This window comes from Pygocentrus nattereri, chromosome 11 (genome assembly GCF_015220715.1).
Source record: "Pygocentrus nattereri isolate fPygNat1 chromosome 11, fPygNat1.pri, whole genome shotgun sequence".
Lineage (NCBI taxonomy): Eukaryota > Metazoa > Chordata > Actinopteri > Characiformes > Serrasalmidae > Pygocentrus > Pygocentrus nattereri.
The window spans coordinates 1,200,001-1,225,000 of NC_051221.1; the positions used below are offsets into that span (position 1 = coordinate 1,200,001).

The 25,000-nt window shown below is 44.3% G+C and overlaps 1 protein-coding gene across 8 annotated transcripts in view; it reads left to right on the top strand.

The window, feature by feature from the left end:
- The window catches only part of akap9 (A kinase (PRKA) anchor protein 9), a 177,867-nt gene that overhangs the window by 92,829 nt on the left and 60,038 nt on the right, over nucleotides 1-25,000 (top strand). For 5 of the 8 annotated variants that reach the window (XM_037542727.1, XM_037542729.1, XM_037542732.1 and 2 more), the window contains 5 exons: nucleotides 4,632-5,612; nucleotides 7,493-7,591; nucleotides 8,126-8,238; nucleotides 8,538-8,683; nucleotides 13,563-13,822. In XM_037542727.1, coding sequence (XP_037398624.1) covers nucleotides 4,632-5,612; nucleotides 7,493-7,591; nucleotides 8,126-8,238; nucleotides 8,538-8,683; nucleotides 13,563-13,822 — 1,599 coding nt within the window. The remainder of the gene's footprint in view (nucleotides 1-4,631; nucleotides 5,613-7,492; nucleotides 7,592-8,125; nucleotides 8,239-8,537; nucleotides 8,684-13,562; nucleotides 13,823-25,000) is intronic. The other 3 variants (XM_037542728.1, XM_037542733.1, XM_037542734.1) reach the window with 3 other exon arrangements.

Consider the following 25,000-nt stretch of genomic DNA (forward strand, 5'->3'; position numbering starts at 1 on the left):
TTAGTCCAGAGAGGTAGAAGCCTGGTCACCAGTTCCAGAGCAGCTTCAGAAGAGCTTCCGTTGCGTTTCAGTCTCAGAAGCTTACATGGACTGGCTGATGTGAACTGCTCGCTAAACTTCCTCTCGCTGCAGTGGCCAGTTCCCGTCTCAGCAGGTACTCTGAGACAGATCCAAAACTAACCGCCGAACTGATTCTTGATTTTAAAGGTTGGTCAGGGTTTTTGCTCGAAGCTGTAGGTGACCTCACTTGACCACGTCTTGTTTTTTCAAGTGGGGGTGCCTGGAAGTGCCCTAATGTTTTATGCACAGTAACTATCAGTCCAATCTTCTGTTTGGGTCTTCAGGCTTCTGACAGACTGGTCCATGATTCCTCTGATTATGTCCATCCATCAACTCCTCTAGGCGTAATGGCCTTTTCCAGTCAAATGGTTCTTCTGAGAATATCTCCAAAGTAAGAGCTTCAGTTTGGGGTTTTAGTGAGAGGCGAGGCATGATTTAGTTCAAGGTTCTTTCAAAAGTCTTCACCAACACTAAACCTCATCGGTGTTTTTCCTGCCTCTTTTGGTTATTGTCTGTCTTTCGCATCCATGAAGAACCACACAGAAGACCGCAGCCTGGGCGGTCCTGATCTTTGTTTGTAGGGACAAATCATTGCATTTTCATCATTGCACTTTTCAAGCTCCTTCATCCTCGTCCTGCTAAGTGCTAATCTGTGTTGTATTTCTTGATGGATCCTCTGTTGTTAACCATCGATCTGAGAATGTTAAAGCTCTCCACCATCTCCACATCTTCTCCATCAATGGGAAAGTTAGCAGTGTCGTCATAACCTCAGTCCTCTTCATGTTGAGGTGAAGTTCTGTCTTTTCACCCCGTTCTTTAACCTTCCTTATAAGGGCCTTCAGGTCTTCCAGATTTTCCACGTCCTCCGGATATTGAAGGTTATTGATGACCCTTCCATCAATCCTGAATCCCTGATCGTCTTGTTCTGCAAACAGGATAAACAGTAGTGGTGAGAGTGGACAGCCATGTCTAAAGCTGTGTCCCAAGTCAGGGGCTGCATCCTTCAGAGTATACTGTGTCCTTCGAAGGCTGTGTAGACCTGCGAAGGCTGAACTAAAATGAGGCGGTCTGCTCTACGGTGGCTTTCCAGCGCTGCTGTTCCTGCCCTTACAGCTGCATTATAAATGCAGCTCCTGTCAGGTTCTCTTAAAGGTGTTTTTATTTCTTCATTTATTAGAGCTGGAGAAGCTTCTCTCTATCATCTCCTTGATTCCTAAAACAAAAAAAGTTTTGCTTCAGACCAAATTTGTTTTTTAAAGCATCTCCTTAACCACCGTTTGCTGTTCTGACATGTTCTGACACCGCCATGTTCTCGAATCCATGCCGGCACGCATTGAACTTAGGGATATGTTGGAAAATTAGGACACAAGAAATGGGACAGCCCAGTCACGCCACTGTGGCGCAATCAGCCTTTTGAAGGTTTTTCATGTGGTTGACACATTGCGGTGGGATATGGTACAACTGTTTCCTAACAAAAAGTACTGAAGACAGACCTTCTCCGCACCTCCACACCCTTAATTCCGATCAGTGAAATCAGTTCAGTGCGTTTCAGCTTCCGGTCTTACTTTAGATCCAATCAATCAGCCCAGAAAAAAAACATCGTATGGACTGTTTGACCACTACTTGTTTTCAGGTGGGGATGCCTGAAGGTGCCCTAATGTTTTATGCACAGTAGCTGTCAGCAGACTGTCTCTCTCAGTGAAAACAATGGACAAATGGTGCTTTGGTCCACAGAAAAACTCCTGAAGTGGACCTCATCAAGTAGTGTTTATAATGAAGTTTGGGTTCTCTGAACTGTGGGTTCTCTTGTCTGTCCAGTACTGTAATTACCTTTGCTGTATTTCGTTACTGAACTCAGGAAGTGTTCTCAGTTAGAATTAGATTAAGTGACCCTTATTAGTCCCACAACAGGGGAAATTTCACCTCTGCATTTAACCCATCCGTGAAGTGAAACACCACATACACACTAGTGAACACACTCACTAGGGGGCAGTGAGCACACTTGCCCGGAGCAGAGGACAGCCCTATCCATGGCACCCGGAGAGCAGCTGGGGGTTAGGTGTCTTGCTCAAGGACACCTCAGTCACAGACTGTCGGCTCTTCCAGTCGCAGGGCCGGTTCCCTGACCTCCAGTCCGTGACTGCCCCACAGTCCACCATTTCCCACAGCACCCCCCAGTGAATCTGTAATCAGTTAATCTGTTGACTATTATTCTAATAATGAACTGATAACCAGCTGACCTAACCTTGACCCCACCACCACCCCACAGCGTAACCTCCCTGAAGAACAACCTGAAAACTAACCTCACCTAAACCTGCTGTTGCTCAATCTTTAGCATTACTTTTCCTTCTCGGCTGCTTGGCCTGTGGTGTAGCTGTGCTGCGCTCGCCCACAGCAGGCCGGGGGTGCGTCCAGAAAGAGATAGCGCTGTGTTTTCACCCAGGCCGTATGATCCTCGTGCTGATGGAGGGGCTGATTTGGTGCCCGGTGCTAATTATACAGCGCTTTCTAAAAGACTTGAGTGGAGCTGCTGCAGTTTATCAGCCGAGTACTCAGGGTTCTGTTTAAGAAGCTGCTGATTTATAACAGAGGGGTTATTATCGGAGAGCGAACGGCTCAGAGCCTGAACACTGAGGCTCTGTCCAGTAACCGACACGGTGACGGGGCTTTTACTTCACGTCTCTGAACAGAGCTGCTTCTTCGCCGCTCAGTGATTGCCGTCTCCTGTAAAGAAGCAGTGAAGTACAGAGCGGCTTAAGCTGCGGTGATGTTACCGATGCACCGAGGAGTTTCTGGGTTTTCAGACCGCGTCAGTTTCGGTAGTTTGGGTTTTAGAGAGGACGTCAGAGGGAAAGTAATGAGTAGTGAAATAATGGGTACAGTAATCTCATTACAGTCGGAGATTAATAAGTAACGATGAGTAACTGCTCCGGGACGGGCTCCGTGAGCGTGAGGGGCCGGTCTCTGAGCTCAGCAGTGTATCGTCCCTCTTTCAGTCCCTCTTTCATTCTGCGTTTACTGCTTCAGTGCACGTACGCAGTCTCTCTGAGCATCGCTGCGTCCTCCGCTGCCTGTCGGCGTTAGTGTCTGCGCGGTGGTGGTGGTGGTGGTCTATCCCCCATCGCCACACGCACTCCTGTCACACATCCTGCAGAGCCCTGTGAAGAATTAACTATCTCATTCCCATGATTTACTTACGTATGGCCATGACTTAAGTATCTGATTCCCACACCTTACTAAACCATACATTCCTTACTTGTGGCTACAACTCAAAAATAACAGCTTCATTATATCATTCCCACGACTTGCAAACCTATGGCCGTGACTTGATTATCTCATTCCCATGCTTCACTAAGCCATACCTTACATTTTCCCCACAACTTGATTATCTCATTCCCACAACTTACTAACTTGTGGCCCTGACTTGATTATCTCATTCCCACACCTTTTCTAAACCATGCCTTCCTTACTTGTGGCTACAACTCAAAAATAACAGCTTCATTATATCATTCCCACGATTTGCAAACCTATGGCTGTGACTTGATTATCTCATTCCCACACCTTTTCTAAACCATGCCTTACTTACTTGTGGCTACAACTCAAAAATTACAACTTCATTATATCATTCCTATGTTCTACTTACTTGTGGCCACAGTTTGTCTATTACAACTTAATTAACTTATTTCTATGTCTCACTTACTTTTGGCCTCAGCTTAACGATCACAACTTAATTAGTTTGATTCTCTGCTTTACTAGCTGGTGGCCATGACTTAATTATCTTTTTCCCATGCCTCAATTTGTAACTACCACAGCTCAATTATCTTGTTCCAATGCCTTAGTAAATCATGGCCACAACTTAACTATCACAGCTTGTTTTGCTCCTATGTCTTTCTAAGTCATGGCCACAACTTAACTTTCACAGCTTGCTTATCTTGTTCCCATGTCTTACTAAGTCAAGGCCGCAACTTACCTAACACAGCATAATTATCTTGTTCCCATGCCTTACTGCAGTGGTCTCCTCCCCAGTTTCTGGAGATCTACCTTCCTACAGAGTTTAGTTCCAACCCCCGTGATCCAGCCAATCAGGGACTTGGACGGAGGTTGATTGGCTGGAGTGGGTATGGCAGACTGTGGGTGGAGCTAAGCTCTGCAGGTAGGTAGATCTCCAGGACCAGACTTGGAGACCCCTGCATTAATAACTTGCTCACGCCTTACTAAGCCTGTCAGCCCACAGCAGTTTAATGCTAAGGTTCATAGGAGTCTTAACTGCTTTTTGAACAAAGGGCAGCCAATCAGGACAGAGCTCATTTACATACAGCACTCTTAAAGGCACAGTAACGGAAACAGCCTGATTAATGGTGAGTAATAAAGAGAGGCTGGAAAATGATGTAGAAATGAATTATGGCTGTTTTCATACATAAAACCGCTCATATATTATGTATATATATGTATATATTATATATATTATCTATATAAGTATAGATTTTAAGGTAAAATATATCAAAAATCAAATGTGCAGAACCGCTTCGCCAGATTAGAGCATAGACTAACACTCAGGACTGAATCCACAGCAGGACGTACAGACTGAGGAGAAGGAACAGATCAAACAGACCATCTACCGTGGTGAAGATGAGGCTGGTGATGAAGAAAGGGATCATGAGGAACATGGAGAGCAACACAGTGATGAAGATGATGAATATAAGGTCGTAGGTGAAGAACAAGTCTTTGTCACAGAGGAGCTGCAGTATAGTGATGTTCTTCAACGAGAAGATTCAGGTGATGAAGGAAGAGAGAGGCTTGAAGATGAAACCATCTCCAGATACTTGCATTACGGTTCCTTCACTGCTGGTGATTCTGATGATTATATAATACGAGGTGAAAGAGGGAACACAAAGGCCTCTGAAGATCACAGAGAAGGCCTCAGAGAAGATTCCGCTGAAGGTCACAGAGAAGATTCTGGTAAAGGTCACGAAGAAGAGTCTGGAGGAGATCACAGAGAAGATCCCAGAGGTCACAGAAAAGATTCCGGTGAAAGTCACAGGAAAGATCCGAGAGATCCCAGAGAAGATCTGAGATATCACAGAGAAGATTCCAGTGAAGGTTCTGGTGAAGGTCACGAAGAAGAGTCTGGAGGAGATCACAGAGAAGATCCCAGAGGTCACAGAAAAGATTCCGGTGAAGGTCACAGAAAAGATCTGAGAGATCCCAGAGAAGATTCCAGTGAAGGTCACAGTGAAGATTCTAGAGGTCACAGAGATGATTCTGGGAAAGGTCATGGGGAAGATTCTGGAGGAGATCACGGAGAACGTTCTGGTGAAGCTGCAGTGCTCTGTCCACTCTTGGATGATGATGGTGATGAGTATGTCGGAGGTGTAGCCGAAGCTCAGGCCCTGTTGGCTCAGCTGCAGTATGAGCTCGCACTGCAGGCTGAGGAACATTCTGAAGTTCTGGAGGAGCTCAGATCTTCTCACGCTCTCCAGCTGGAGCGCCACAGGGACCAGTTGACCCAGCTGACCACCCAAATACAAACCCTGTCCACCCAACTGGAGCAGGTACATCTTTACTTATAGCTAGAGTAGGTAGACCTCCAGAAATACATTGTAGCTCCACCTCAACATCTAGATCCACCATCAGAGAGTAAGAGTAAGAATACCAGTCCAGGATCATTCTTATTCTTCAGATATGCATATGATCATCAGGCGTGGTCATATGAGTGGGTGTTTCTGCGTGTATGTGTGTATTTTAGCCTGATCTGGGGTCAGCAGAGTCTGGTTCTTCAGATCAAAAAATCTTGAGAAAATATCAAGTGTATCATCACCGTCAGATCAAAACCTTGTAATCCTTCTCCCCCGAAAACTCCAGCGCCCCTTTGCGTTATTATTAAGTGGACCAAGAGAAATTGAATTTGAGAAGTTTGAGAACGTTTTTTGTTGTCTCCTGAGGTTTTGGTACACTGATGCGATGATATTTGGGGCACTCCAGTTGGGTCAGAGAATTTAGCCAAACTTTAACGAGGGAGTTCTGAAACAGCTTCCGAACCTGGAAACATCTCGGCTGTTCTGTATTGTGGTGTTTGTGTGTGTGATGTTCTTGAATTAATTGCACTTTGTTGTCATGAGCAATGAGAAAGCAAGTAATTAGAAGTTAATCTAAGCTTACCTGCACCAGATGAGGTGCTTGCACATCATTTAGAAGTGTGCAGATCTGCAAGTAGGCAGGTCTGCAGGTAAACAAGTGTATAGGTTTTCAGGTCTACTAATTAACAAGTGTGAAGGTTTTTTAGTTGTGCAGGTTTTCAGGTCTACAGATAAGCAGATGTGTAGATTTTGAGGTCTGCAGGTCAACAAGTTTGCAGGTTTTCAGGTCTACAGGTAAGCAGGTGTGCAGGTTTTCAGGTCTACAGGTAAGCAGGTGTGCAGGTTCTCAGGTCTATAGATAAGCAGGTGTGCAGGTTTTCAGGTCTACAGATAAGCAGATGTGTAGATTTTGAGGTCTGCAGGTCAACAAGTTTGCAGGTTTTCAGGTCTACAGGTAAGCAGGTGTGCAGGTTTTCAGGTCTACAGGTAAGCAGGTGTGCAGGTTCTCAGGTCTATAGATAAGCAGGTGTGCAGGTTTTCAGGTCTACAGGTAAGCAGGTGTGGAGGTTTTCAGGTCTACAGATAAGCAGGTGTGTAGATTTTGAGGGCTACAGATAAGCAGGTGTGTAGATTTTGAGGGCTACAGGTCAACAAGTGTGCAGGTTTTCAGGTCTACAGGGAAACAGGTGTGTAAGTTTTCAGGTATGGTTCTGAGGTCTACAAGTATTCAGGTTTTCAGGTCTGCGGGTTTTGAGGTCAACAGGGAAGCAGGTGTGTAGATTTTGAGGTCTACAGGTAAACAGGTGTGTAGGTTTTAGGTTGTCAGTTCTACAGGTGCGCCTGTGTGCAGGTCTTTGTTCTACAGGTGCGCCTGTGTGCAGGTCTTTGTTCTACAAGTGCGCCTATGTGCAGGTCTTTGTTCTACAGGTGCGCCTGTGTGCAGGTCTTTGTTCTACAGGTGCGCCTGTGTGCAGGTCTGTGCAGGTCTTTGTTCTACAGGTGCGCCTGTGTGCAGGTCTTTGTTCTACAGGTGCGCCTGTGTGCAGGTCTTTGTTCCACAGGTGTGCAGGTCTTTGTACTGCTGTGTTCTGCAGACTGCAGCGTGGTGAACGCCTGCTGGTGTGCTTGTCCAGTGTGAGTTCTCTTTGGGTGCTGGATCTGAGCCCCGGCCCGCATGTTCCTGACAGTAAACAGAGTTAAAGTTGAGTTTCTCAGTGACCTGCTGTCTACAGGTGAACAGGTGTGCTCACTGTGATCACACTGTGGTGAAGGGGCTCAGATCTGGTGCGGTGTTCCTCACGCTGCTCGCTGCACTGCTGCATGTTCGTCTGAGCGTAATGCCTGTGTTTGTCCAGCAGGGGGCAGAGCAAACGGACAGAGAGGAAGAAAAAGAGAGTGGAGGGGAGGAGATACGGCGTCCGAGCATGCAAAGCAGCGGCACACAGACAGAGGCGGTAAGGATGAGACAGAGATCTGCTGCAGTGAGTGTGCTGTTATCTGTTCTCTCTCTCTCCCTCTCTCCCTCTCTCTCTCTCTCCCTCTCTCCCTCTCTCTCTCTCTCTCTCTCTCTCTCTCTCTCTCTCTGTCTCTCTCTCTCTCTCTCTCTCTCTCTCTCTCTCTCTCTCTCTCTCTCTCTCTGCATTTTACTGCATTGTTGTTCTCCCTCGTCTCCAGGAGGTGGAGTCTGTCTCCACAGTATCTCAGGTGCACCTGTTGCTATGGCAGCGCTCCTATCATACCGCTGTGTGCCTGAATTTGCCTGTGTTTCCTCTCTCTCTCTCTATCTCTCTCTCTCTCTCTCTCTCTCTCTCTCTCTATCCCTCTATCACTCTCTGTCTCTCTCTCTCTCGCTCGTCCCGTCTCTCTCTGAGTTGCGAGTGCCGCCGTGCTGAGCTGGACATTGTTAGAGAGTTTGTTGTTGCTTGCTTGTTGACGTAATGACGGGTTTTCTCTCCGTGTTTTCGCTCCTACCCGTCCGTCACCTGCAGAGGAGCGGAGAGGAGGATGAGGAGGGAGAGAGGATGAGGAAGAAGGAGGATGTGATGTCACAACTTTCATCACAGGACACAGAGTCTTCACCTGATTTCATCACATCTGAAAGGTGAGAAAAGTTCACACTTCTCAGAGTAACTTTATTCTATCATGAAGTAAAAAGTGAATTATATTATTATTATAACTATATTTAATGATCAGAACGCATCAACACTACTGATAATAATTAATAATAATAATAATTAATACGAAGAATTGTAGTTTTATTTATTCAAGAAACTGTTGCTTTAGGGAGGTGAAGAAGGATTTGACTATCATAACCTCATCACTCCTCATCACTCATTACCCCCCCACCCATGTCTCTCTCTCTTTCTGTCTCTCTCTCTTTCTGTCTCTCTCTCTTTCCAGAAATCTCCTGAGGAAGGCTAATGAGAAGCTGCGTCAGGTTCTGGTGGATGTGTTGAAAACCACAGCAGCGACGGAGGAGACGATTGGCCGACATGTGGAGACACTGCTGGAGGCGTCCAGTAGGGGGCAACAGCCTGTACACAGAGGTCCGTAAACAAGCTCAAAACACCAGAAGAAAAGATATGACTCAATAATGAACTCAGTACCCTAAAACAGGAGAAATCAGTGTACAAAAGACCTCAGTACATTCTGATAAGCAATATTAGCCCTTGAACAACCTCAGTAAACACTAGAACAGGAGATATCAGTGTACAAAAGACCTCAGTACATTCCGATAAGCAATATCAGCCCTTGAACAACCACAGTAATCACTAGAACGGGAGATATCAGTGTACAAAAGACCTCAGTACATTCTGATAAGCGATATCAGTCCATGAACAACCTCAGTAAACACTAGAACAGGAGATATCAGTGTACAAAAGACCTCAGTGCATTCCGATAAGCAATATCAGCCCATGAACAACCTCAGTAAACACTAGAACAGGAGATATCAGTGTACAAAAGACCTCAGTGCATTCCGATAAGCAATATCAGTCCATGAACAACCTCAGTAAACACTAGAACAGGAGATATCAGTGTACAAAAGACCTCAGTACATTCCGATAAGCAATATCAGTCCATGAACAACCTCAGTAAACACTAGAACAGGAGATATCAGTGTACAAAAGACCTCAGTACATTCCGATAAGCGATATTAGCCCTTGAACAACCTCAGTAAACACTAGAACAGGAGATATCAGTGTACAAAAGACCTCAGTACATTCCGATAAGCAATATCAGTCCATGAACAACCTCAGTAAACACTAGAACAGGAGATATCAGTGTACAAAAGACCTCAGTACATTCTGATAAGCGATATCAGCCCATGAACAACCTCAGTAAACACTAGAACAGGAGATATCAGTGTACAAAAGACCTCAGTGTATTCCGATAAGCAATATCAGTCCATGAACAACCTCAGTAATCACTAGAACAGGAGATATCAGTGTACAAAAGACCTCAGTACATTCCGATAAGCAATATCAGTCCATGAACAACCTCAGTAAACACTAGAACAGGAGATATCAGTGTACAAAAGACCTCAGTACATTCTGATAAGCGATATCAGCCCATGAACAACCTCAGTAAACACTAGAACAGGAGATATCAGTGTACAAAAGACCTCAGTGTATTCCGATAAGCAATATCAGCCCATGAACAACCTAAGTAAACACTAGAACAGGAGATATCAGTGTACAAAAGACCTCAGTGTATTCCGATAAGCAATATCAGTCCATGAACAACCTCAGTAAACACTAGAACGGGAGATATCAGTGTACAAAAGACCTCAGTACATTCCGATAAGCAATATCAGTCCATGAACAACCTCAGTAAACACTAGAACAGGAGATATCAGTGTACAAAAGACCTCAGTGCATTCCGATAAGCAATATCAGCCCATGAACAACCTCAGTAAACACTAGAACAGGAGATATCAGTGTACAAAAGACCTCAGTGTATTCCGATAAGCAATATCAGCCCATGAACAACCTCAGTAAACACTAGAACAGGAGATATCAGTGTACAAAAGACCTCAGTACATTCTGATAAGCAATATCAGTCCATGAACAACCTCAGTAAACACTAGAACAGGAGATATCAGTGTACAAAAGACCTCAGTACATTCCGGTAAGCAATATCAGTCCATGAACAACCTCAGTAAACACTAGAACAGGAGATATCAGTGTACAAAAGACCTCAGTACATTCCGATAAGCAATATCAGTCCATGAACAACCTCAGTAAACAATAGAACGGGAGATATCAGTGTACAAAAGACCTCAGTACATTCCGATAAGCAATATCAGTCCATGAACAACCTCAGTAAACACTAGAACAGGAGATGTCAATGTACAAAAGACCTCAGTACATTCCGATAAGCAATATCAGTCCATGAACAACCTCAGTAAACACTAGAACAGGAGATATCAGTGTACAAAAGACCTCAGTACATTCCGATAAGCAATATCAGTCCATGAACAACCTCAGTAAACACTAGAACAGGAGATATCAGTGTACAAAAGACCTCTGTACATTCCGATAAGCAATATCAGTCCATGAACAACCTCAGTAAACACTAGAACAGGAGATATCAGTGTACAAAAGACCTCAGTGCATTCCGATAAGCAATATCAGCCCATGAACAACCTCAGTAAACACTAGAACAGGAGATATCCGTGTATAAATGTTGTACTGCACTCTGTATTTATTGTATTGTAGTTTATTGTATTGACTGTTTCTATATTCTGATATTAGATCATAAACGGTCTGAATACGTGCTTCTGTACTCTAGAATAGGAGATATTAGATCATAAACGATCTGAATACGTGCTTCTGTACTCTAGAATAGGAGATATTAGATCATAAACGGTCTGAATACGTGCTTCTGTACTCTAGAATAGGAGATATTAGATCATAAACGGTCTGAATACGTGCTTCTGCACTCTAGAATAGGAGATATTAGATCATAAACGATCTGAATACGTGCTTCTGTACTCTAGAATAGGAGATATTAGATCATAAACAGTCTGAATACGTGCTTCTGCACTCTAGAATAGGAGATATTAGATCATAAACGATCTGAATACGTGCTTCTGCACTCTAGAATAGGAGATATTAGATGATAAACGGTCTGAATACGTGCTTCTGTACTCTAGAATAGGAGATATTAGATCATAAACAGTCTGAATACGTGCTTCTGCACTCTAGAATAGGAGATATTAGATCATAAACGATCTGAATACGTGCTTCTGCACTCTAGAATAGGAGATATTAGATGATAAACGGTCTGAATACGTGCTTCTGTACTCTAGAATAGGAGATATTAGATCATAAACAGTCTGAATACGTGCTTCTGTACTCTAGAATAGGAGATATTAGATCATAAACAGTCTGAATACGTGCTTCTGTACTCTAGAATAGGAGATATTAGATCATAAACAGTCTGAATACGTGCTTCTGCACTCTAGAATAGGAGATATTAGATCATAAACAGTCTGAATACGTGCTTCTGCACTCTAGAATAGGAGATATTAGATCATAAACGGTCTGAATACGTGCTTCTGTACTCTAGAATAGGAGATATTAGATCATAAACGGTCTGAATACGTGCTTCTGTACTCTAGAATAGGAGATATTAGATCATAAACAGTCTGAATACGTGCTTCTGCACTCTAGAATAGGAGATATTAGATCATAAACGATCTGAATACGTGCTTCTGCACTCTAGAATAGGAGATATTAGATGATAAACGGTCTGAATACGTGCTTCTGTACTCTAGAATAGGAGATATTAGATCATAAACAGTCTGAATACGTGCTTCTGTACTCTAGAATAGGAGATATTAGATCATAAACGATCTGAATACGTGCTTCTGTACTCTAGAATTGGAGATATCAGTCTGTAAACACTCTGTAGGTCTCACTAAACGCTCCTACGTGTGGAATAGGTGTGATTTAGGAGGTGTGACACCCTAAATGAATTCTCATATGCGCACACTCGTCAGCTAGTCCTTCCTGCCTCGCTGCATTGCTGAGCCCCACAGGTGCCACATGCAGCGCTCAGCCTGGAAGTCGAGTCTCTAATTTCAGCATGCTGCGCCCCGACGGGCGCGTCCTCAGGGCTGCACACCTGTGATCAGGTCACTGAGGGCACAGAGGGCTCATTTCCTATTTCAGGAGGCTGAAAATGAGGAGAAGTGGACAGTAACAGCAGGCTGTGGAGTTTTAGTGACAGACAGGAATGTCAATGGTCCAGATGAAGATGCCCTCCAGAATAAAAGCCTTCCAATACGGCGTGACACATTGTCCTGCCAGAAGCAGACCGCCGGCTCATCCTGTCCGACTGGTTCTCTAACGCTGACCTGTTTTACCACAGCATTACCATCATTAGCTCAGGTGACTGTCAGGAGCTTAGAGTACATAAAGGTGCACTGGCAGGATCTTCACAGGCACAGTTAACCAAGGAAAACCACTGGCCACTTGACTAGAAACACCCACCTTGTGCTTCTACACACTGGCCACTTTACTAGAAACACCCACCTTGTGCTTCTACACACTGGCCGCTTTATTAGAAACACCCACCTTGTGCTTCTACACACTGGCCACTTTATTAGAAACACCCACCTTGTGCTTCTACACACTGGCCACTTTACTAGAAACACCCACCTTGTGCTTCTACATTTACATTTACATTTACGGCATTTTGCTGACGCTCTTATCCAGAGCGACTTACAATTTGATCATTTTACACAGGTAGGCCAAGGTGGTGTTAGGAGTCTTGCCCAAGGACCCTTATTGGTATAGTGTAGTGTGCTTGCCCTGGTGGGGGATTGGACCCCAGTCTACAGTGTGAAAGGCAAAGGTGTTAACCACTAAACTAACCAACCACACAGTGTGCTTCTACACACTGGCCACTTTATTAGAAACACCCACCTTGTGCTTCTACACACTGGCCACTTTATTAGAAACACCCACCTTGTGCTTCTGTGCTTTTTAATTTTATTCTTATTGTTTTTTGTCGTGTACCAGAGGTTTTTAGAGATGAACGCCTGAGTGATGGGCTAAGCGGAAAGTTTAGCTTTAGCTTTTATAGCGTTGCTAGCTCGTCGATTATGTGTCTTTCTCTTTCTGGGTATCTTGTCCTTAGTGATGTAGCGTGAGGCTGCATGTAGTGCTTTCTGCTTTTGCTGTAATGGGTTATCAGTTAATATACGACGGTATCTTCAGCAGTGCTACGTGAGATCAGCAGCCTAGGCTGCGACCTGCTGATGCTGGTGGACTGTCTGCTTGGCTAATGAAGCGCATGCTCCTTCCTCTTTACCACAGTGATTGAATATAAATGCTACGTTAAGACATTTAGCTCGCTTGCTGAGCTCGTAAGTGTCCAGTCATCTGCTGTATTTGCTCCTGTGGTTTTGTTTCTCAGAAGCGTCCTCCGAGAGTTTCCACGGCAGCGAGACGGTGCTGGATGACGCCAGTGTGTTCTCTGCAGAGACGGAAACCGATGAAGGTCTGGAGATGTCTCAGATGTTGCTGGGGGCAGGGCTTCATCTGGAGAGGGTGGATCTTCAGTCAGATGGGGCGGAGCCTCAGATGGAGAGGGAGGAGTATCTGAGTAGCATCAGCTCCAGACTGCAGAGCGCCGTGGAGAAGCTTCTGTTCACTATCACAGAGACCACCAGCCAGGTACGATAACCAGCAACCGGTCAGCAAAGTTGATTAGCTCTTCATTATTATTGATTATTGATAGAACCGTAATGCAAAAGCTCTATCATGTTTATATGATCACCACAGTCGCTCTGACAGACTGTAATACACTACAGGAAGCGTAGGGGGCGATACGGCTTCTACTGTTTCATTTAAAAAGCTCTATAATGTTCATATGATCCACACAGTCACTCTGACAGACTGTAATACACTACAGGAAGCGTAGGGGGCGATACGGCTTCTACTGTTTCATTTAAAAAGCTCTATAATGTTCATATGATCCACACAGTCGCTCTGACAGACTGTATTACACTACAGGAAGCGTAGGGGGCGATACGGCTTCTACTGTTTCATTTAAAAAGCTCTATAATGTTCATATGATCCACACAGTCGCTCTGACAGACTGTAATACACTACAGGAAGCGTAGGGGGCGATACGGCTTCTACTGTTTCATTTAAAAAGCTCTATAATGTTCATATGATCCACGCAGTCGCTCTGACAGACTGTAATACACTACAGGAAGCGTAGGGGGCGATACGGCTTCTACTGCTTCATTTAAAAAGCTCTATAATGTTCATATGATCCACACAGTCGCTCTGACAGACTGTAATACACTACAGGAAGCGTAGGGGGCGATACGGCTTCTACTGTTTCATTTAAAAAGCTCTATAATGTTCATATGATCCACACAGTCGCTCTGACAGACTGTAATACACTACAGGAAGCGTAGGGGGCGATACGGCTTCTACTGTTTCTTTTAAAAAGCTCTATAATGTTCATATGATCCACACAGTCGCTCTGACAGACTGTAATACACTACAGGAAGCGTAGGGGGCGATGTGTTTCATTCTGTGATGCTCTATGTTGTTCAAATGATCCTCGTTCTTGCTTTAGTGAATTTTGAGTTCTAGCTCTGCTGTTGGTTGTGTTTATTCTGCTGGCCGTGTTGTTCTTTTGGTTTTGCTCTCCTTGTGGGTTCTGGAAGTTGTGGGAGGTTCTGTGGTCTCTCAGTGGGCGGAGTCATTCCATCTGCTGCTCTGGAAATAGAGGAGAATTTGCATAAACGCTGGTTTCCATGTTCGGTGTTCCTCTGGTTATTCATAAAGGAGATTTGTGTGTGTTTGTTTGTGTTTAGCTTTAATGAGGACCAGACGACCTCATGATGATAGGAAAACATGAATGTGCAGTAGGTGTCAGGATCTTCATCAGATATAAAACAATGGTTTTCTGTTTGACCTACAAACTCACAGTAATGAGATCAGACTAGCATTTGCCAGCTGACACACAGAGAGAGAGAGAAACCTAAAAAATTGATCAACATACGGTTGAATTGTGCTGAATGTCGTAGTAGCCCCGGCACCCCATACTCCCGAAGGACCTTCCACAGGAAAATTTGAGGGAACACAGTTGTAAGCCTTCTACAAATCCACAAACACATGTAAACTGGGTTGGCAAACTCCCATGCCCCCTCAACAATCCAGGAGAGGGTGAAATGCTGGTCCGTTGTTCCACGGCCGGGACGGAATCCGCATTGTTCCTCCTCCAACTGCACGGCCACCAGACGGGGACTCATGAGTATCTCCACACCCGCCCCTTCACCTCTCGCCCTGTGCAACCCCTGGTTAGGAGAGGGACCAACCTCTATCCAGGAGTTTGGTTCCAGAGCCAACACTGTGGGTGGAGGTGAGCCCAGCTATATCTAGTTGGTACCTTTCAGTCTCCTGCACAAGCTCCGGCTCCTTCCCCCCAAGTGAGGTTACATTCCACGTACCAGTTTCTGCCCCCGGGGGCCTAGGCCGCCAATGGCCCCCCTGCAATCTCCCACTGCCTGTGCGGCACTGCACCACTCACCCATGCTGGACCATGCAGGTGGTGGGTCCAAATGGTCTCCCCATGTTGCCTATTCGGGCTGAGCTTGGCCAGGTTTACATGGGCTGCCCGGCCACCAGGCGCTCGCCGGGGGGCACTGTCCCCAGTACTGGCTCCAGGGGTAGGTGACCCTATCCTGGGCAGGGTACACGGTTTTCTGTGTCCATTTTTCATGGTGGGGTTTTGGATTGAGTTAATCTGGGTCTTCACTCCAGACCTGTTTGCCCTGGGAGACCCTACCAGGAGCATATTGCTCCCGATGACTCAGCTCTGAAGATCCCTAGACCACACAAGCCCTTCCGCCACAACAAGGCCCCGATCCAGGAAGGGACACAAGCCCTGTAAACATGTATTTGAATATCAGATATAAAATATAAAGTAATAAAATTAAATTAATTTCTGGAAAGTACGTTAATTATGTAAATTAATAATAATTACATATAAAACGTGATGCTTGTTTTTTTCCTATTTTGAAGGTGTGAGGTAGAGAATATGATTAATGTAATATGTGCAGTAGGTTGAGTTTTAAAGGTATTCATTCTCTGATCAAACCATAGATGATGTGAACATGTAACGGTGTAATATAGAAACACAGGAAAATGGAAAGCACCAAATAAGGAAAGCGAGTGGTGAAGAACAGGCAGAGGAGAAAGCGTGAGTGGGAGGTGTTCCGTGAGTGGGAGGTGTTCCAAGATCAGGTGGAGGTCCCATACTCTAGTGTGTTTTGGTGTGAATCCAGTCTGACCGGCCGCACTCACACAGGTGAGGTGTGTGTGTGTGTGTGTGTACATGTACCTGCCTCTTTGCCTGAGGTTATTCAGCTCCGCCCCTAGTGATGTGTGTCCTGAACACACCCACTGAGCAGGAAGTGAAGCTGAAACACACACTCATTCAGAGACGGGGCGAATGAGAGAGTGATTGTGTGTGCGAGTGTGATAGTGTGTGTGATAGTGTGTGTGTTTGTGTGTGTGTATGTGTTTCACTCTCAGCTGCTTCACTGACTGTGTGTGTGTGTGTGTGAAGGTTAATGAGTGCTGCGCTCTCCCAGCAGGCCGTTTCCACGGAAGCATGCGACTGTTAATGAGTTTTGAGAGAGAGAGAGAGAGAGAGAGAGAGAGAGAGAGAGAGAGAGAGCTGGGCGAGAGAGAGAGAGAGAGCGAGAGAGCAGGGCGAGAGAGCAGTAGTTACTGAGTGCTGAAGCTGAAACTCTTGATCTGGATCCGTATCCGTGAGCGGAATTGTCCGGGACTCTCCGGTGTGGAATGCTGTGTGGGTTTCAGTGCTGATCTCCTGCGGCGGAGTCTGCATCGACCTGGAGCTCCACGCAAGTCCGTTCATGTGTGTGTGTGTGTGTGAGAGAGAGCTGTACTGTGTATATTAGAGCTGGGCAGTATGGCAGTGTTTATGGTTATAGTGCTAGTCACGCTGTAATATTAAACGTTGAAGGCGTCATCAGCTCTTAAATCACTTCCCAACTGAATGTCTGATCACAGGGAGAGTAAAATGAGTCCAGCCTAATTACATTTAGCCAAAATAATCAGTGCAGATTAATGGATTCGTAGTTTTTGACGGTATTTAAGTTTAAACCCCTCAGCGGTCAGAAAATGGAAATATCGTGTCATGAAAAGTTGTTGAAGTGTCGTGATGTCCGATTGCTCCCACATTGACCGGCTCTAGAGTGCATATACACATGCGGATATGTGTGTGTATGTATGTGTACATCGCTGCTGTCGGAACAAATCCTCTCCATCGTGGTCATTTTACAGGAGAAGGAATAAACACACTTTACTTTTAATGGAAGACAGTGGAACCGGAATTTTCTCCAAGTGATTTTGGGTCCGATCTTTTAGTCCATTCATCATGATGTTTACACACAGTGTAAAGTGCAACAGGCATTTCCAAATCATGTGGAAAAACTGGGAAGATGACAAAACAATTGAGATACAAGGTTTTCTCCCGGCAGCAGGGATGTGGGTTAATGCACACATACAGATACAGGTCCACAGTGCTGTGCCTTTAGTTAGGTTAGGCTTAATTTTAGTTAGGTAAGGGTTTAGTCTAGGTTTAAGAATAGAATTACTCAACTGCAGTAACACACAAGTGAGTAAAGTCCTCACAAATATAGTGAACAAACTGTGTATTTAGCGCTTTTTGTAGACTGTAGACTCTCTTCTGGATGATGGGACATGAGATCTTATTGAGCCAGGATTAGAAACTGAGACAAGTTAGAAAAGGAAATAAAAATGGAGACCAACACAAACCACCTATTTCATAAAATACCACTAAATACCCAGTGTATCTAATCCAGTGGTCTTCAGTTATCATCTAATCCAGTGGTCTTCAGTTATCATCTAATACCTAGTGTATCTAATCCAGTGGTCTTCAGTTATCATCTAATACCCAGTGTATCTAATCCAGTGGTCTTCAGTTATCATCTAATACCCAGTGTATCTAATCCAGTGGTCTTCAGTTATCATCTAATACCCAGTGTATCTAATCCAGTGGTCTTCAGTTATCATCTAATACCCAGTGTATCTAATCCAGTGGTCTTCAGTTATCATCTAATACCCAGTGTATCTAATCCAGTGGTCTTCAGTTATCATCTAATACCCAGTGTATCTAATCCAGTGGTCTTCAGTTATCATCTAATACCCAGTGTATCTAATCCAGTGGTCTTCAGTTATCATCTAATACCCAGTGTATCTAATCCAGTGGTCTTCAGTTATCATCTAATACCCAGTGTATCTAATCCAGTGGTCTTCAGTTATCATCTAATACCCAGTGTATCTAATCCAGTGGTCTTCAGTTATCATCTAATACCCAGTGTATCTAATCCAGTGGTCTTCAGTTATCATCTAATACCCAGTGTATCTAATCCAGTGGTCTTCAGTTATCATCTAATACCCAGTGTATCTAATCCAGTGGTCTTCAGTTATCATCTAATACCCAGTGTATCTAATCCAGTGGTCTTCAGTTATCATCTAATACCCAGTGTATCTAATCCAGTGGTCTTCAGTTATCATCTAATACCCAGTGTATCTAATCCAGTGGTCTTCAGTTATCATCTAATACCCAGTGTATCTAATCCAGTGGTCTTCAGTTATCATCTAATACCCAGTGTATCTAATCCAGTGGTCTTCAGTTATCATCTAATACCCAGTGTATCTAATCCAGTGGTCTTCAGTTATCATCTAATACCCAGTGTATCTAATCCAGTGGTCTTCAGTTATCATCTAATACCCAGTGTATCTAATCCAGTGGTCTTCAGTTATCATCTAATACCCAGTGTATCTAATCCAGTGGTCTTCAGTTATCATCTAATACCCAGTGTATCTAATCCAGTGGTCTTCAGTTATCATCTAATACCCAGTGTATCTAATCCAGTGGTCTTCAGTTATCATCTAATACCCAGTGTATCTAATCCAGTGGTCTTCAGTTATCATCTAATACCCAGTGTATCTAATCCAGTGGTCTTCAGTTATCATCTAATACCCAGTGTATCTAATCCAGTGGTCTTCAGTTATCATCTAATACCCAGTGTATCTAATCCAGTGGTCTTCAGTTATCATCTAATACCCAGTGTATCTAATCCAGTGGTCTTCAGTTATCATCTAATACCCAGTGTATCTAATCCAGTGGTCTTCAGTTATCATCTAATACCCAGTGTATCTAATCCAGTGGTCTTCAGTTATCATCTAATACCCAGTGTATCTAATCCAGTGGTCTTCAGTTATCATCTAATCCAGTGGTCTTCAGTTATCATCTAATACCCAGTGTATCTAATCCAGTGGTCTTCAGTTATCATCTAATACCCAGTGTATCTAATCCAGTGGTCTTCAGTTATCATCTAATCCAGTGGTCTTCAGTTATCATCTAATACCCAGTGTATCTAATCCAGTGGTCTTCAGTTATCATCTAATACCCAGTGTATCTAATCCAGTGGTCTTCAGTTATCATCTAATACCTAGTGTATCTAATCCAGTGGTCTTCATTTATCATCTAATACCCAGTGTGTCTAATCCAGTGGTCTTCAGTTATCATCTAATCCAGTGGTCTTCAGTTATCATCTAATACCCAGTGTATCTAATCCAGTGGTCTTCAGTTATCATCTAATACCCAGTGTGTCTAATCCAGTGGTCTTCAGTTATCATCTAATCCAGTGGTCTTCAGTTATCATCTAATACCCAGTGTATCTAATCCAGTGGTCTTCAGTTATCATCTAATACCTAGTGTATCTAATCCAGTGGTCTTCAGTTATCATCTAATACCCAGTGTGTCTAATCCAGTGGTCTTCAGTTATCATCTAATCCAGTGGTCTTCAGTTATCATCTAATACCCAGTGTATCTAATCCAGTGGTCTTCAGTTATCATCTAATACCCAGTGTATCTAATCCAGTGGTCTTCAGTTATCATCTAATACCTAGTGTATCTAATCCAGTGGTCTTCAGTTATCATCTAATACCCAGTGTATCTAATCCAGTGGTCTTCAGTTATCATCTAATACCTAGTGTATCTAATCCAGTGGTCTTCAGTTATCATCTAATACCCAGTGTGTCTAATCCAGTGGTCTTCAGTTATCATCTAATACCCAGTGTATCTAATCCAGTGGTCTTCAGTTATCATCTAATACCCAGTGTATCTAATCCAGTGGTCTTCAGTTATCATCTAATCCAGTGGTCTTCAGTTATCATCTAATACCCAGTGTATCTAATCCAGTGGTCTTCAGTTATCATCTAATACCCAGTGTATCTAATCCAGTGGTCTTCAGTTATCATCTAATACCCAGTGTATCTAATCCAGTGGTCTTCAGTTATCATCTAATACCCAGTGTATCTAATCCAGTGGTCTTCAGTTATCATCTAATACCCAGTGTATCTAATCCAGTGGTCTTCAGTTATCATCTAATACCCAGTGTATCTAATCCAGTGGTCTTCAGTTATCATCTAATACCCAGTGTATCTAATCCAGTGGTCTTCAGTTATCATCTAATACCCAGTGTATCTAATCCAGTGGTCTTTAAATGGCCCTCACTTTTTCTCCCCCCTAACTAACAATGCATAAGAATTGAGCAAAACATTTAGGTGTCAAAGCACTGTACTTTGTATGTATGTTTAGGTGTGTGTGTGTGTGTGTGTGTGTGTGTGTGTGTGTGTGTGTGCACACTTAAAGGGGCAGTCCAGCTAAAACAAGCTTATAAACAGCTTCATCAGTAGTTAATGTAGGATGCTGGGTGAGAGAGGGCCGAACGGAGCGCAGAAGGACGAGAGAGAGAGAGATTTCATGTTTTATGTTGAGCAGTTTTGTGAAGTTTGGAGTTGGAAATGTTATATAAAGGCAAAATTACACCTATTTAAAAACCGCTCTAATATTCCTCCAGTCACAAGGGCTTAAAGCTGAGGCTGTATGGCTGTACATTGTTTACCTTTCATGGTGGATCATAACTAGTTCAGCCTAACTGAGTTCAGTGGGAGCACATTTTCCACTGTAGTGATGGCCTTTTAAACTGCCGTTACTTCCTCCCCGTGTTTATTTGAATATTTGAAGCGTGGATGATTATTTTTCCAGGCTGTGCTGGATGTTTAACGTACTCTAAGGTATGCAATGTGTTTGTCTTCCGCCTCGTTCCCCGAGATGTTGAGCTTAGTTCTAGGCTGGAATGCCCCTTTAACTGTGTCTGAGTATGTTTACCTGGGCTTTATTCTACCTGTGTGATCACTCCTCCCGTGTGTTTACCCAAACCCTCAGCAGGACACTTCCGTGGATACGGTTGCCTAGCAGCGTGATGCTCCATCTTACACTCGCGCACACACTCTCCTCCCGCCTCGCGCTCCATGTGTGCACTGACTCACGGTGCTGAAGCTCTCTTTGGGTTCTGATTGGATGCTTTAACGCTGGATGTCCAGGATGGACTCTCAGCTTCGTTCTCGTTCTGCACGCTCACTCTTCTGACTTTGAACCCCCATCTGGACGTCCAGGATGGACTCTTACCGTCGCTTCTGCACCTCCGCCTCGCCGAGCTCTCTAGGCTGCGATTGGCTGGAGAGCCGCAATGAGGACGTGTACGAGGTGGAGTCCCGCGTTCCTCTGCCCCGCCCTTTCCCCCTCTCCACCACCCTGACGGAGAAGAACGCCATAGTGGTCCAGACACAGATATCACACGTCCAGCACCGCATTGATGGACACCTGCTGAGGGTCATCTCCAAAATCTCCCTCCCTACTCCGCCTTATACTGTGAGTCTGACGCCTTTGAAGGGCTGTATTGGGGAAATTTTTTGTTTCCTTTTTTTTTTGTTTCCAGAACGTACCGTTCACTCCCCGCTCACTAGTGCCAGTGAAGGTACACTGGGTGCCAAAGTTTTTACACCTAGGAGTTTCCTTTGAGTTTGTAAACTAGATTCTGATTAAAGCATCAGGAACAATGGAGTAATAATCCTCGTTCATAATGAACGTAGTAATAGTAGTGATGGTAAACTTTATTTCTGGAGCTTTTACAAACAGGTAGAAGCTCAGCTTGTTTTATTGGCGTGTGATGAAGTTCCCACAAGAAAGTAAAATGGAATCAATGAAAGTGTTTAGATCCTTCCTAAAAGATCTGATCTCTCCTTCTAAGCTTCATCTTACTTAAAGGTGCAGTGTGTAAGAGACTGCACCCAGCTGAACCCCCTCTCCCTCACCACTCCCTCTCCAAGCGTGTAGTAGAACCTACGGTGGCCGTCAGGTTTTGGCGGTGATGATTCTCCCTCCCTCACTTCTTCTTCTGCTAAATAATATGCTTGATCCACCTTTTGTCCAAATTTGGGTTCTCAAACTTCTCACAACGCAAAGTAGTAAGGCAGCACCAGCAGCAACACTGATTCTTCTTCTTTCTACGCTCCAGCCTGAGCTACAGCGCCACCAAGTTCAAGCTGAGTTAGCCAGCTGACTAGCTTGCAAACATTGTTAGTCACAGTCATCTGTATTCAGTCCAATGAAGTGTTTTATCTGAAAACATTGCTTGTGATCAGCACTTAAACGTCCAGGACAGTGGACCCAGTAAGCCAGTTTTGTCCAGCCCATTTGTGGGCCACATCTGTGGTTTGTTCTGGCCCAGTATAGGGCTGGGCCCAGAGCCCGGCCCGCGCACTGTAAACTGAGAAGAACTAAAGGATGTGGCCCAAATCTGGCCCAACTACATCACACATTGGTTCATAACATCCACGCCAGAATTGGCTCACAAATTTAGACACAATGTAGAACAGTATGAAGCTGTCCAGGATTTGACCCTATTTTGACCCGGTAGCCACATAGGAAAGCCAAAAAATCGGCCCAAAACCGTCCGGTATCTGGGCAAGCTTGAGAAACACTGATCTGAAATAGTGTTGATCTAGCAGCATTGCTTTATCTGGCTGGACTGAATTACACAAAGCTGTCCAGTGATTCAAGCAGTTTATCTGACGACTTGTCCAGGACCGGAGTGGCCCACTCGTCATCCAACTTCACTAGAAACGTGTCCAGCCCAGTAACAGGTTTCCGTCTATGAAAAGCACTTCCTGTTCACTCCTGTTTCGTTCATTTTCTCTTCACTAGGCTTTTCAGCTAAAGCCTAATTAGGGGTGGTGCTTAGAGGCATTGTGGGCGTGTCTACAGCAGACTGACAGGTGGTCTGTGCAAACACAGATGACTGCTCTCAGACATGTCCACTCATGTACACTGACGTCATTGAATGACCTGGTTATTTATCATATGAGCTCAGTAATCGTGTTTAACTGAGTTAACAGTAGAACGTTCAGCCTTTTGAAGACGTCACGCTGTCTCCAAATGTGAGTACCTGACGCTAAGCGCTGTCTGCTGGTGCTGTATTTAGTTTTTGCGCTGTTAAGATGTTCTGATGATGTTGTGGTTCCGAGTGCTGCTGGTTGCCCTGCTGAACGCTTCCCGGCAGCGACGGCCCGGCAGGCTGACCTTTGCTACGGCAGATACAGTCTGTTAGCGGTGTGAAGACTGCACCACGTGGCTGTGAGCTGGTGCAAGTTTTACAGCAGGACTGTAATCGTGTAATGGAGGTCCTGTAGAGCCGGATCAGTGTGTGAGAGGTGAACCTGCTGAGGAGGATCTGAGCTCTGAGTAAACTCAGCTGGTCAAAGGGCTGCAGTGTTGATCCCAGAGCTTTGTAGAGACCTTCAACCTCGGACGCTGGTTATCACCTGGAGACTTGGGCACTGCCTTTACGCTGCACTCTCACTCAGCTGGGTTTACTGCAACACAGCAGGACTGAATGTAGTGGGACTCAGTTGAATGTAGTGGAATTGAGTTGAATCTCGTGGGATTGAGTGGAATCTCGTGGGATTGAGTGGAATCTCGTGGGATTGAGTGGAATCTCGTAGGATTAAGTGGAATCTCGTAGGACTGAGTGGAATGTAGTGGAATTGAGTTGAATGTAGTGGGACTGAGTGGAATGTAGTGGGACTGAGTGGAATGTCGTGGGACTGAGTGGAATGTCGTGGGACTGAGTGGAATGTCGTGGGATTGAGTGGAATGTAGGGGGATTGAGTGGAATGTATTTGAGTGTAGAGGAATAGAGTTGAATGGAATGCAGTGAAATTGAACTGAATGGTGGGAATTTACTAGAATTGGTCGGATTGATTTCAGTTGAATGGAATGTGTTGAAATGAAATGCAGTGGATTTAAATGAATGGGCTGCAAATGACCAAGATGGAATTAGTTTAAATGGAATGAAATGGAATTAAGTTTAATGGGAATCAAGTTGAGTGGGTTGAGATTTAACTGAATGGTTTGGAATTTAAATGCTTCAGTTGGAATGAAATAAAATTGATGGGAATGATGAACGATAATGCAGTTGATAGGATTGAAGTTAAGTTGAATGGAATAGAATTGAGTCGAATGGGATATGATAGAATTGAGTCGAATGGGATGTGATAGAATTGAGTTGTATGGGATGTAATAGAATTGAGTCGAATGGGATGTAATAGAATTGAGTCGAATGGGATGTAATAGAATTGAGTTGTATGGGATGTAATAGAATTGAGTCGAATGGGATGTGATAGAATTGAGTCGAATGGGATGTGATAGAATTGAGTCGAATGGGATGTGATAGAATTGAGTCGAATGGGATGTAATAGAATTGAGTCGTATGGGATGTAATAGAATTGAGTCGTATGGGATGTAGTTAGGTTGAATGGGTTTGGAGCAGAGTCAGGTTGAATGGGATGGAATAGAATTGAGTTGTATGGGATGTGATAGAATTGAGTCGAATGGGATGTAATAGAATTGAGTCGAATGGGATGTAA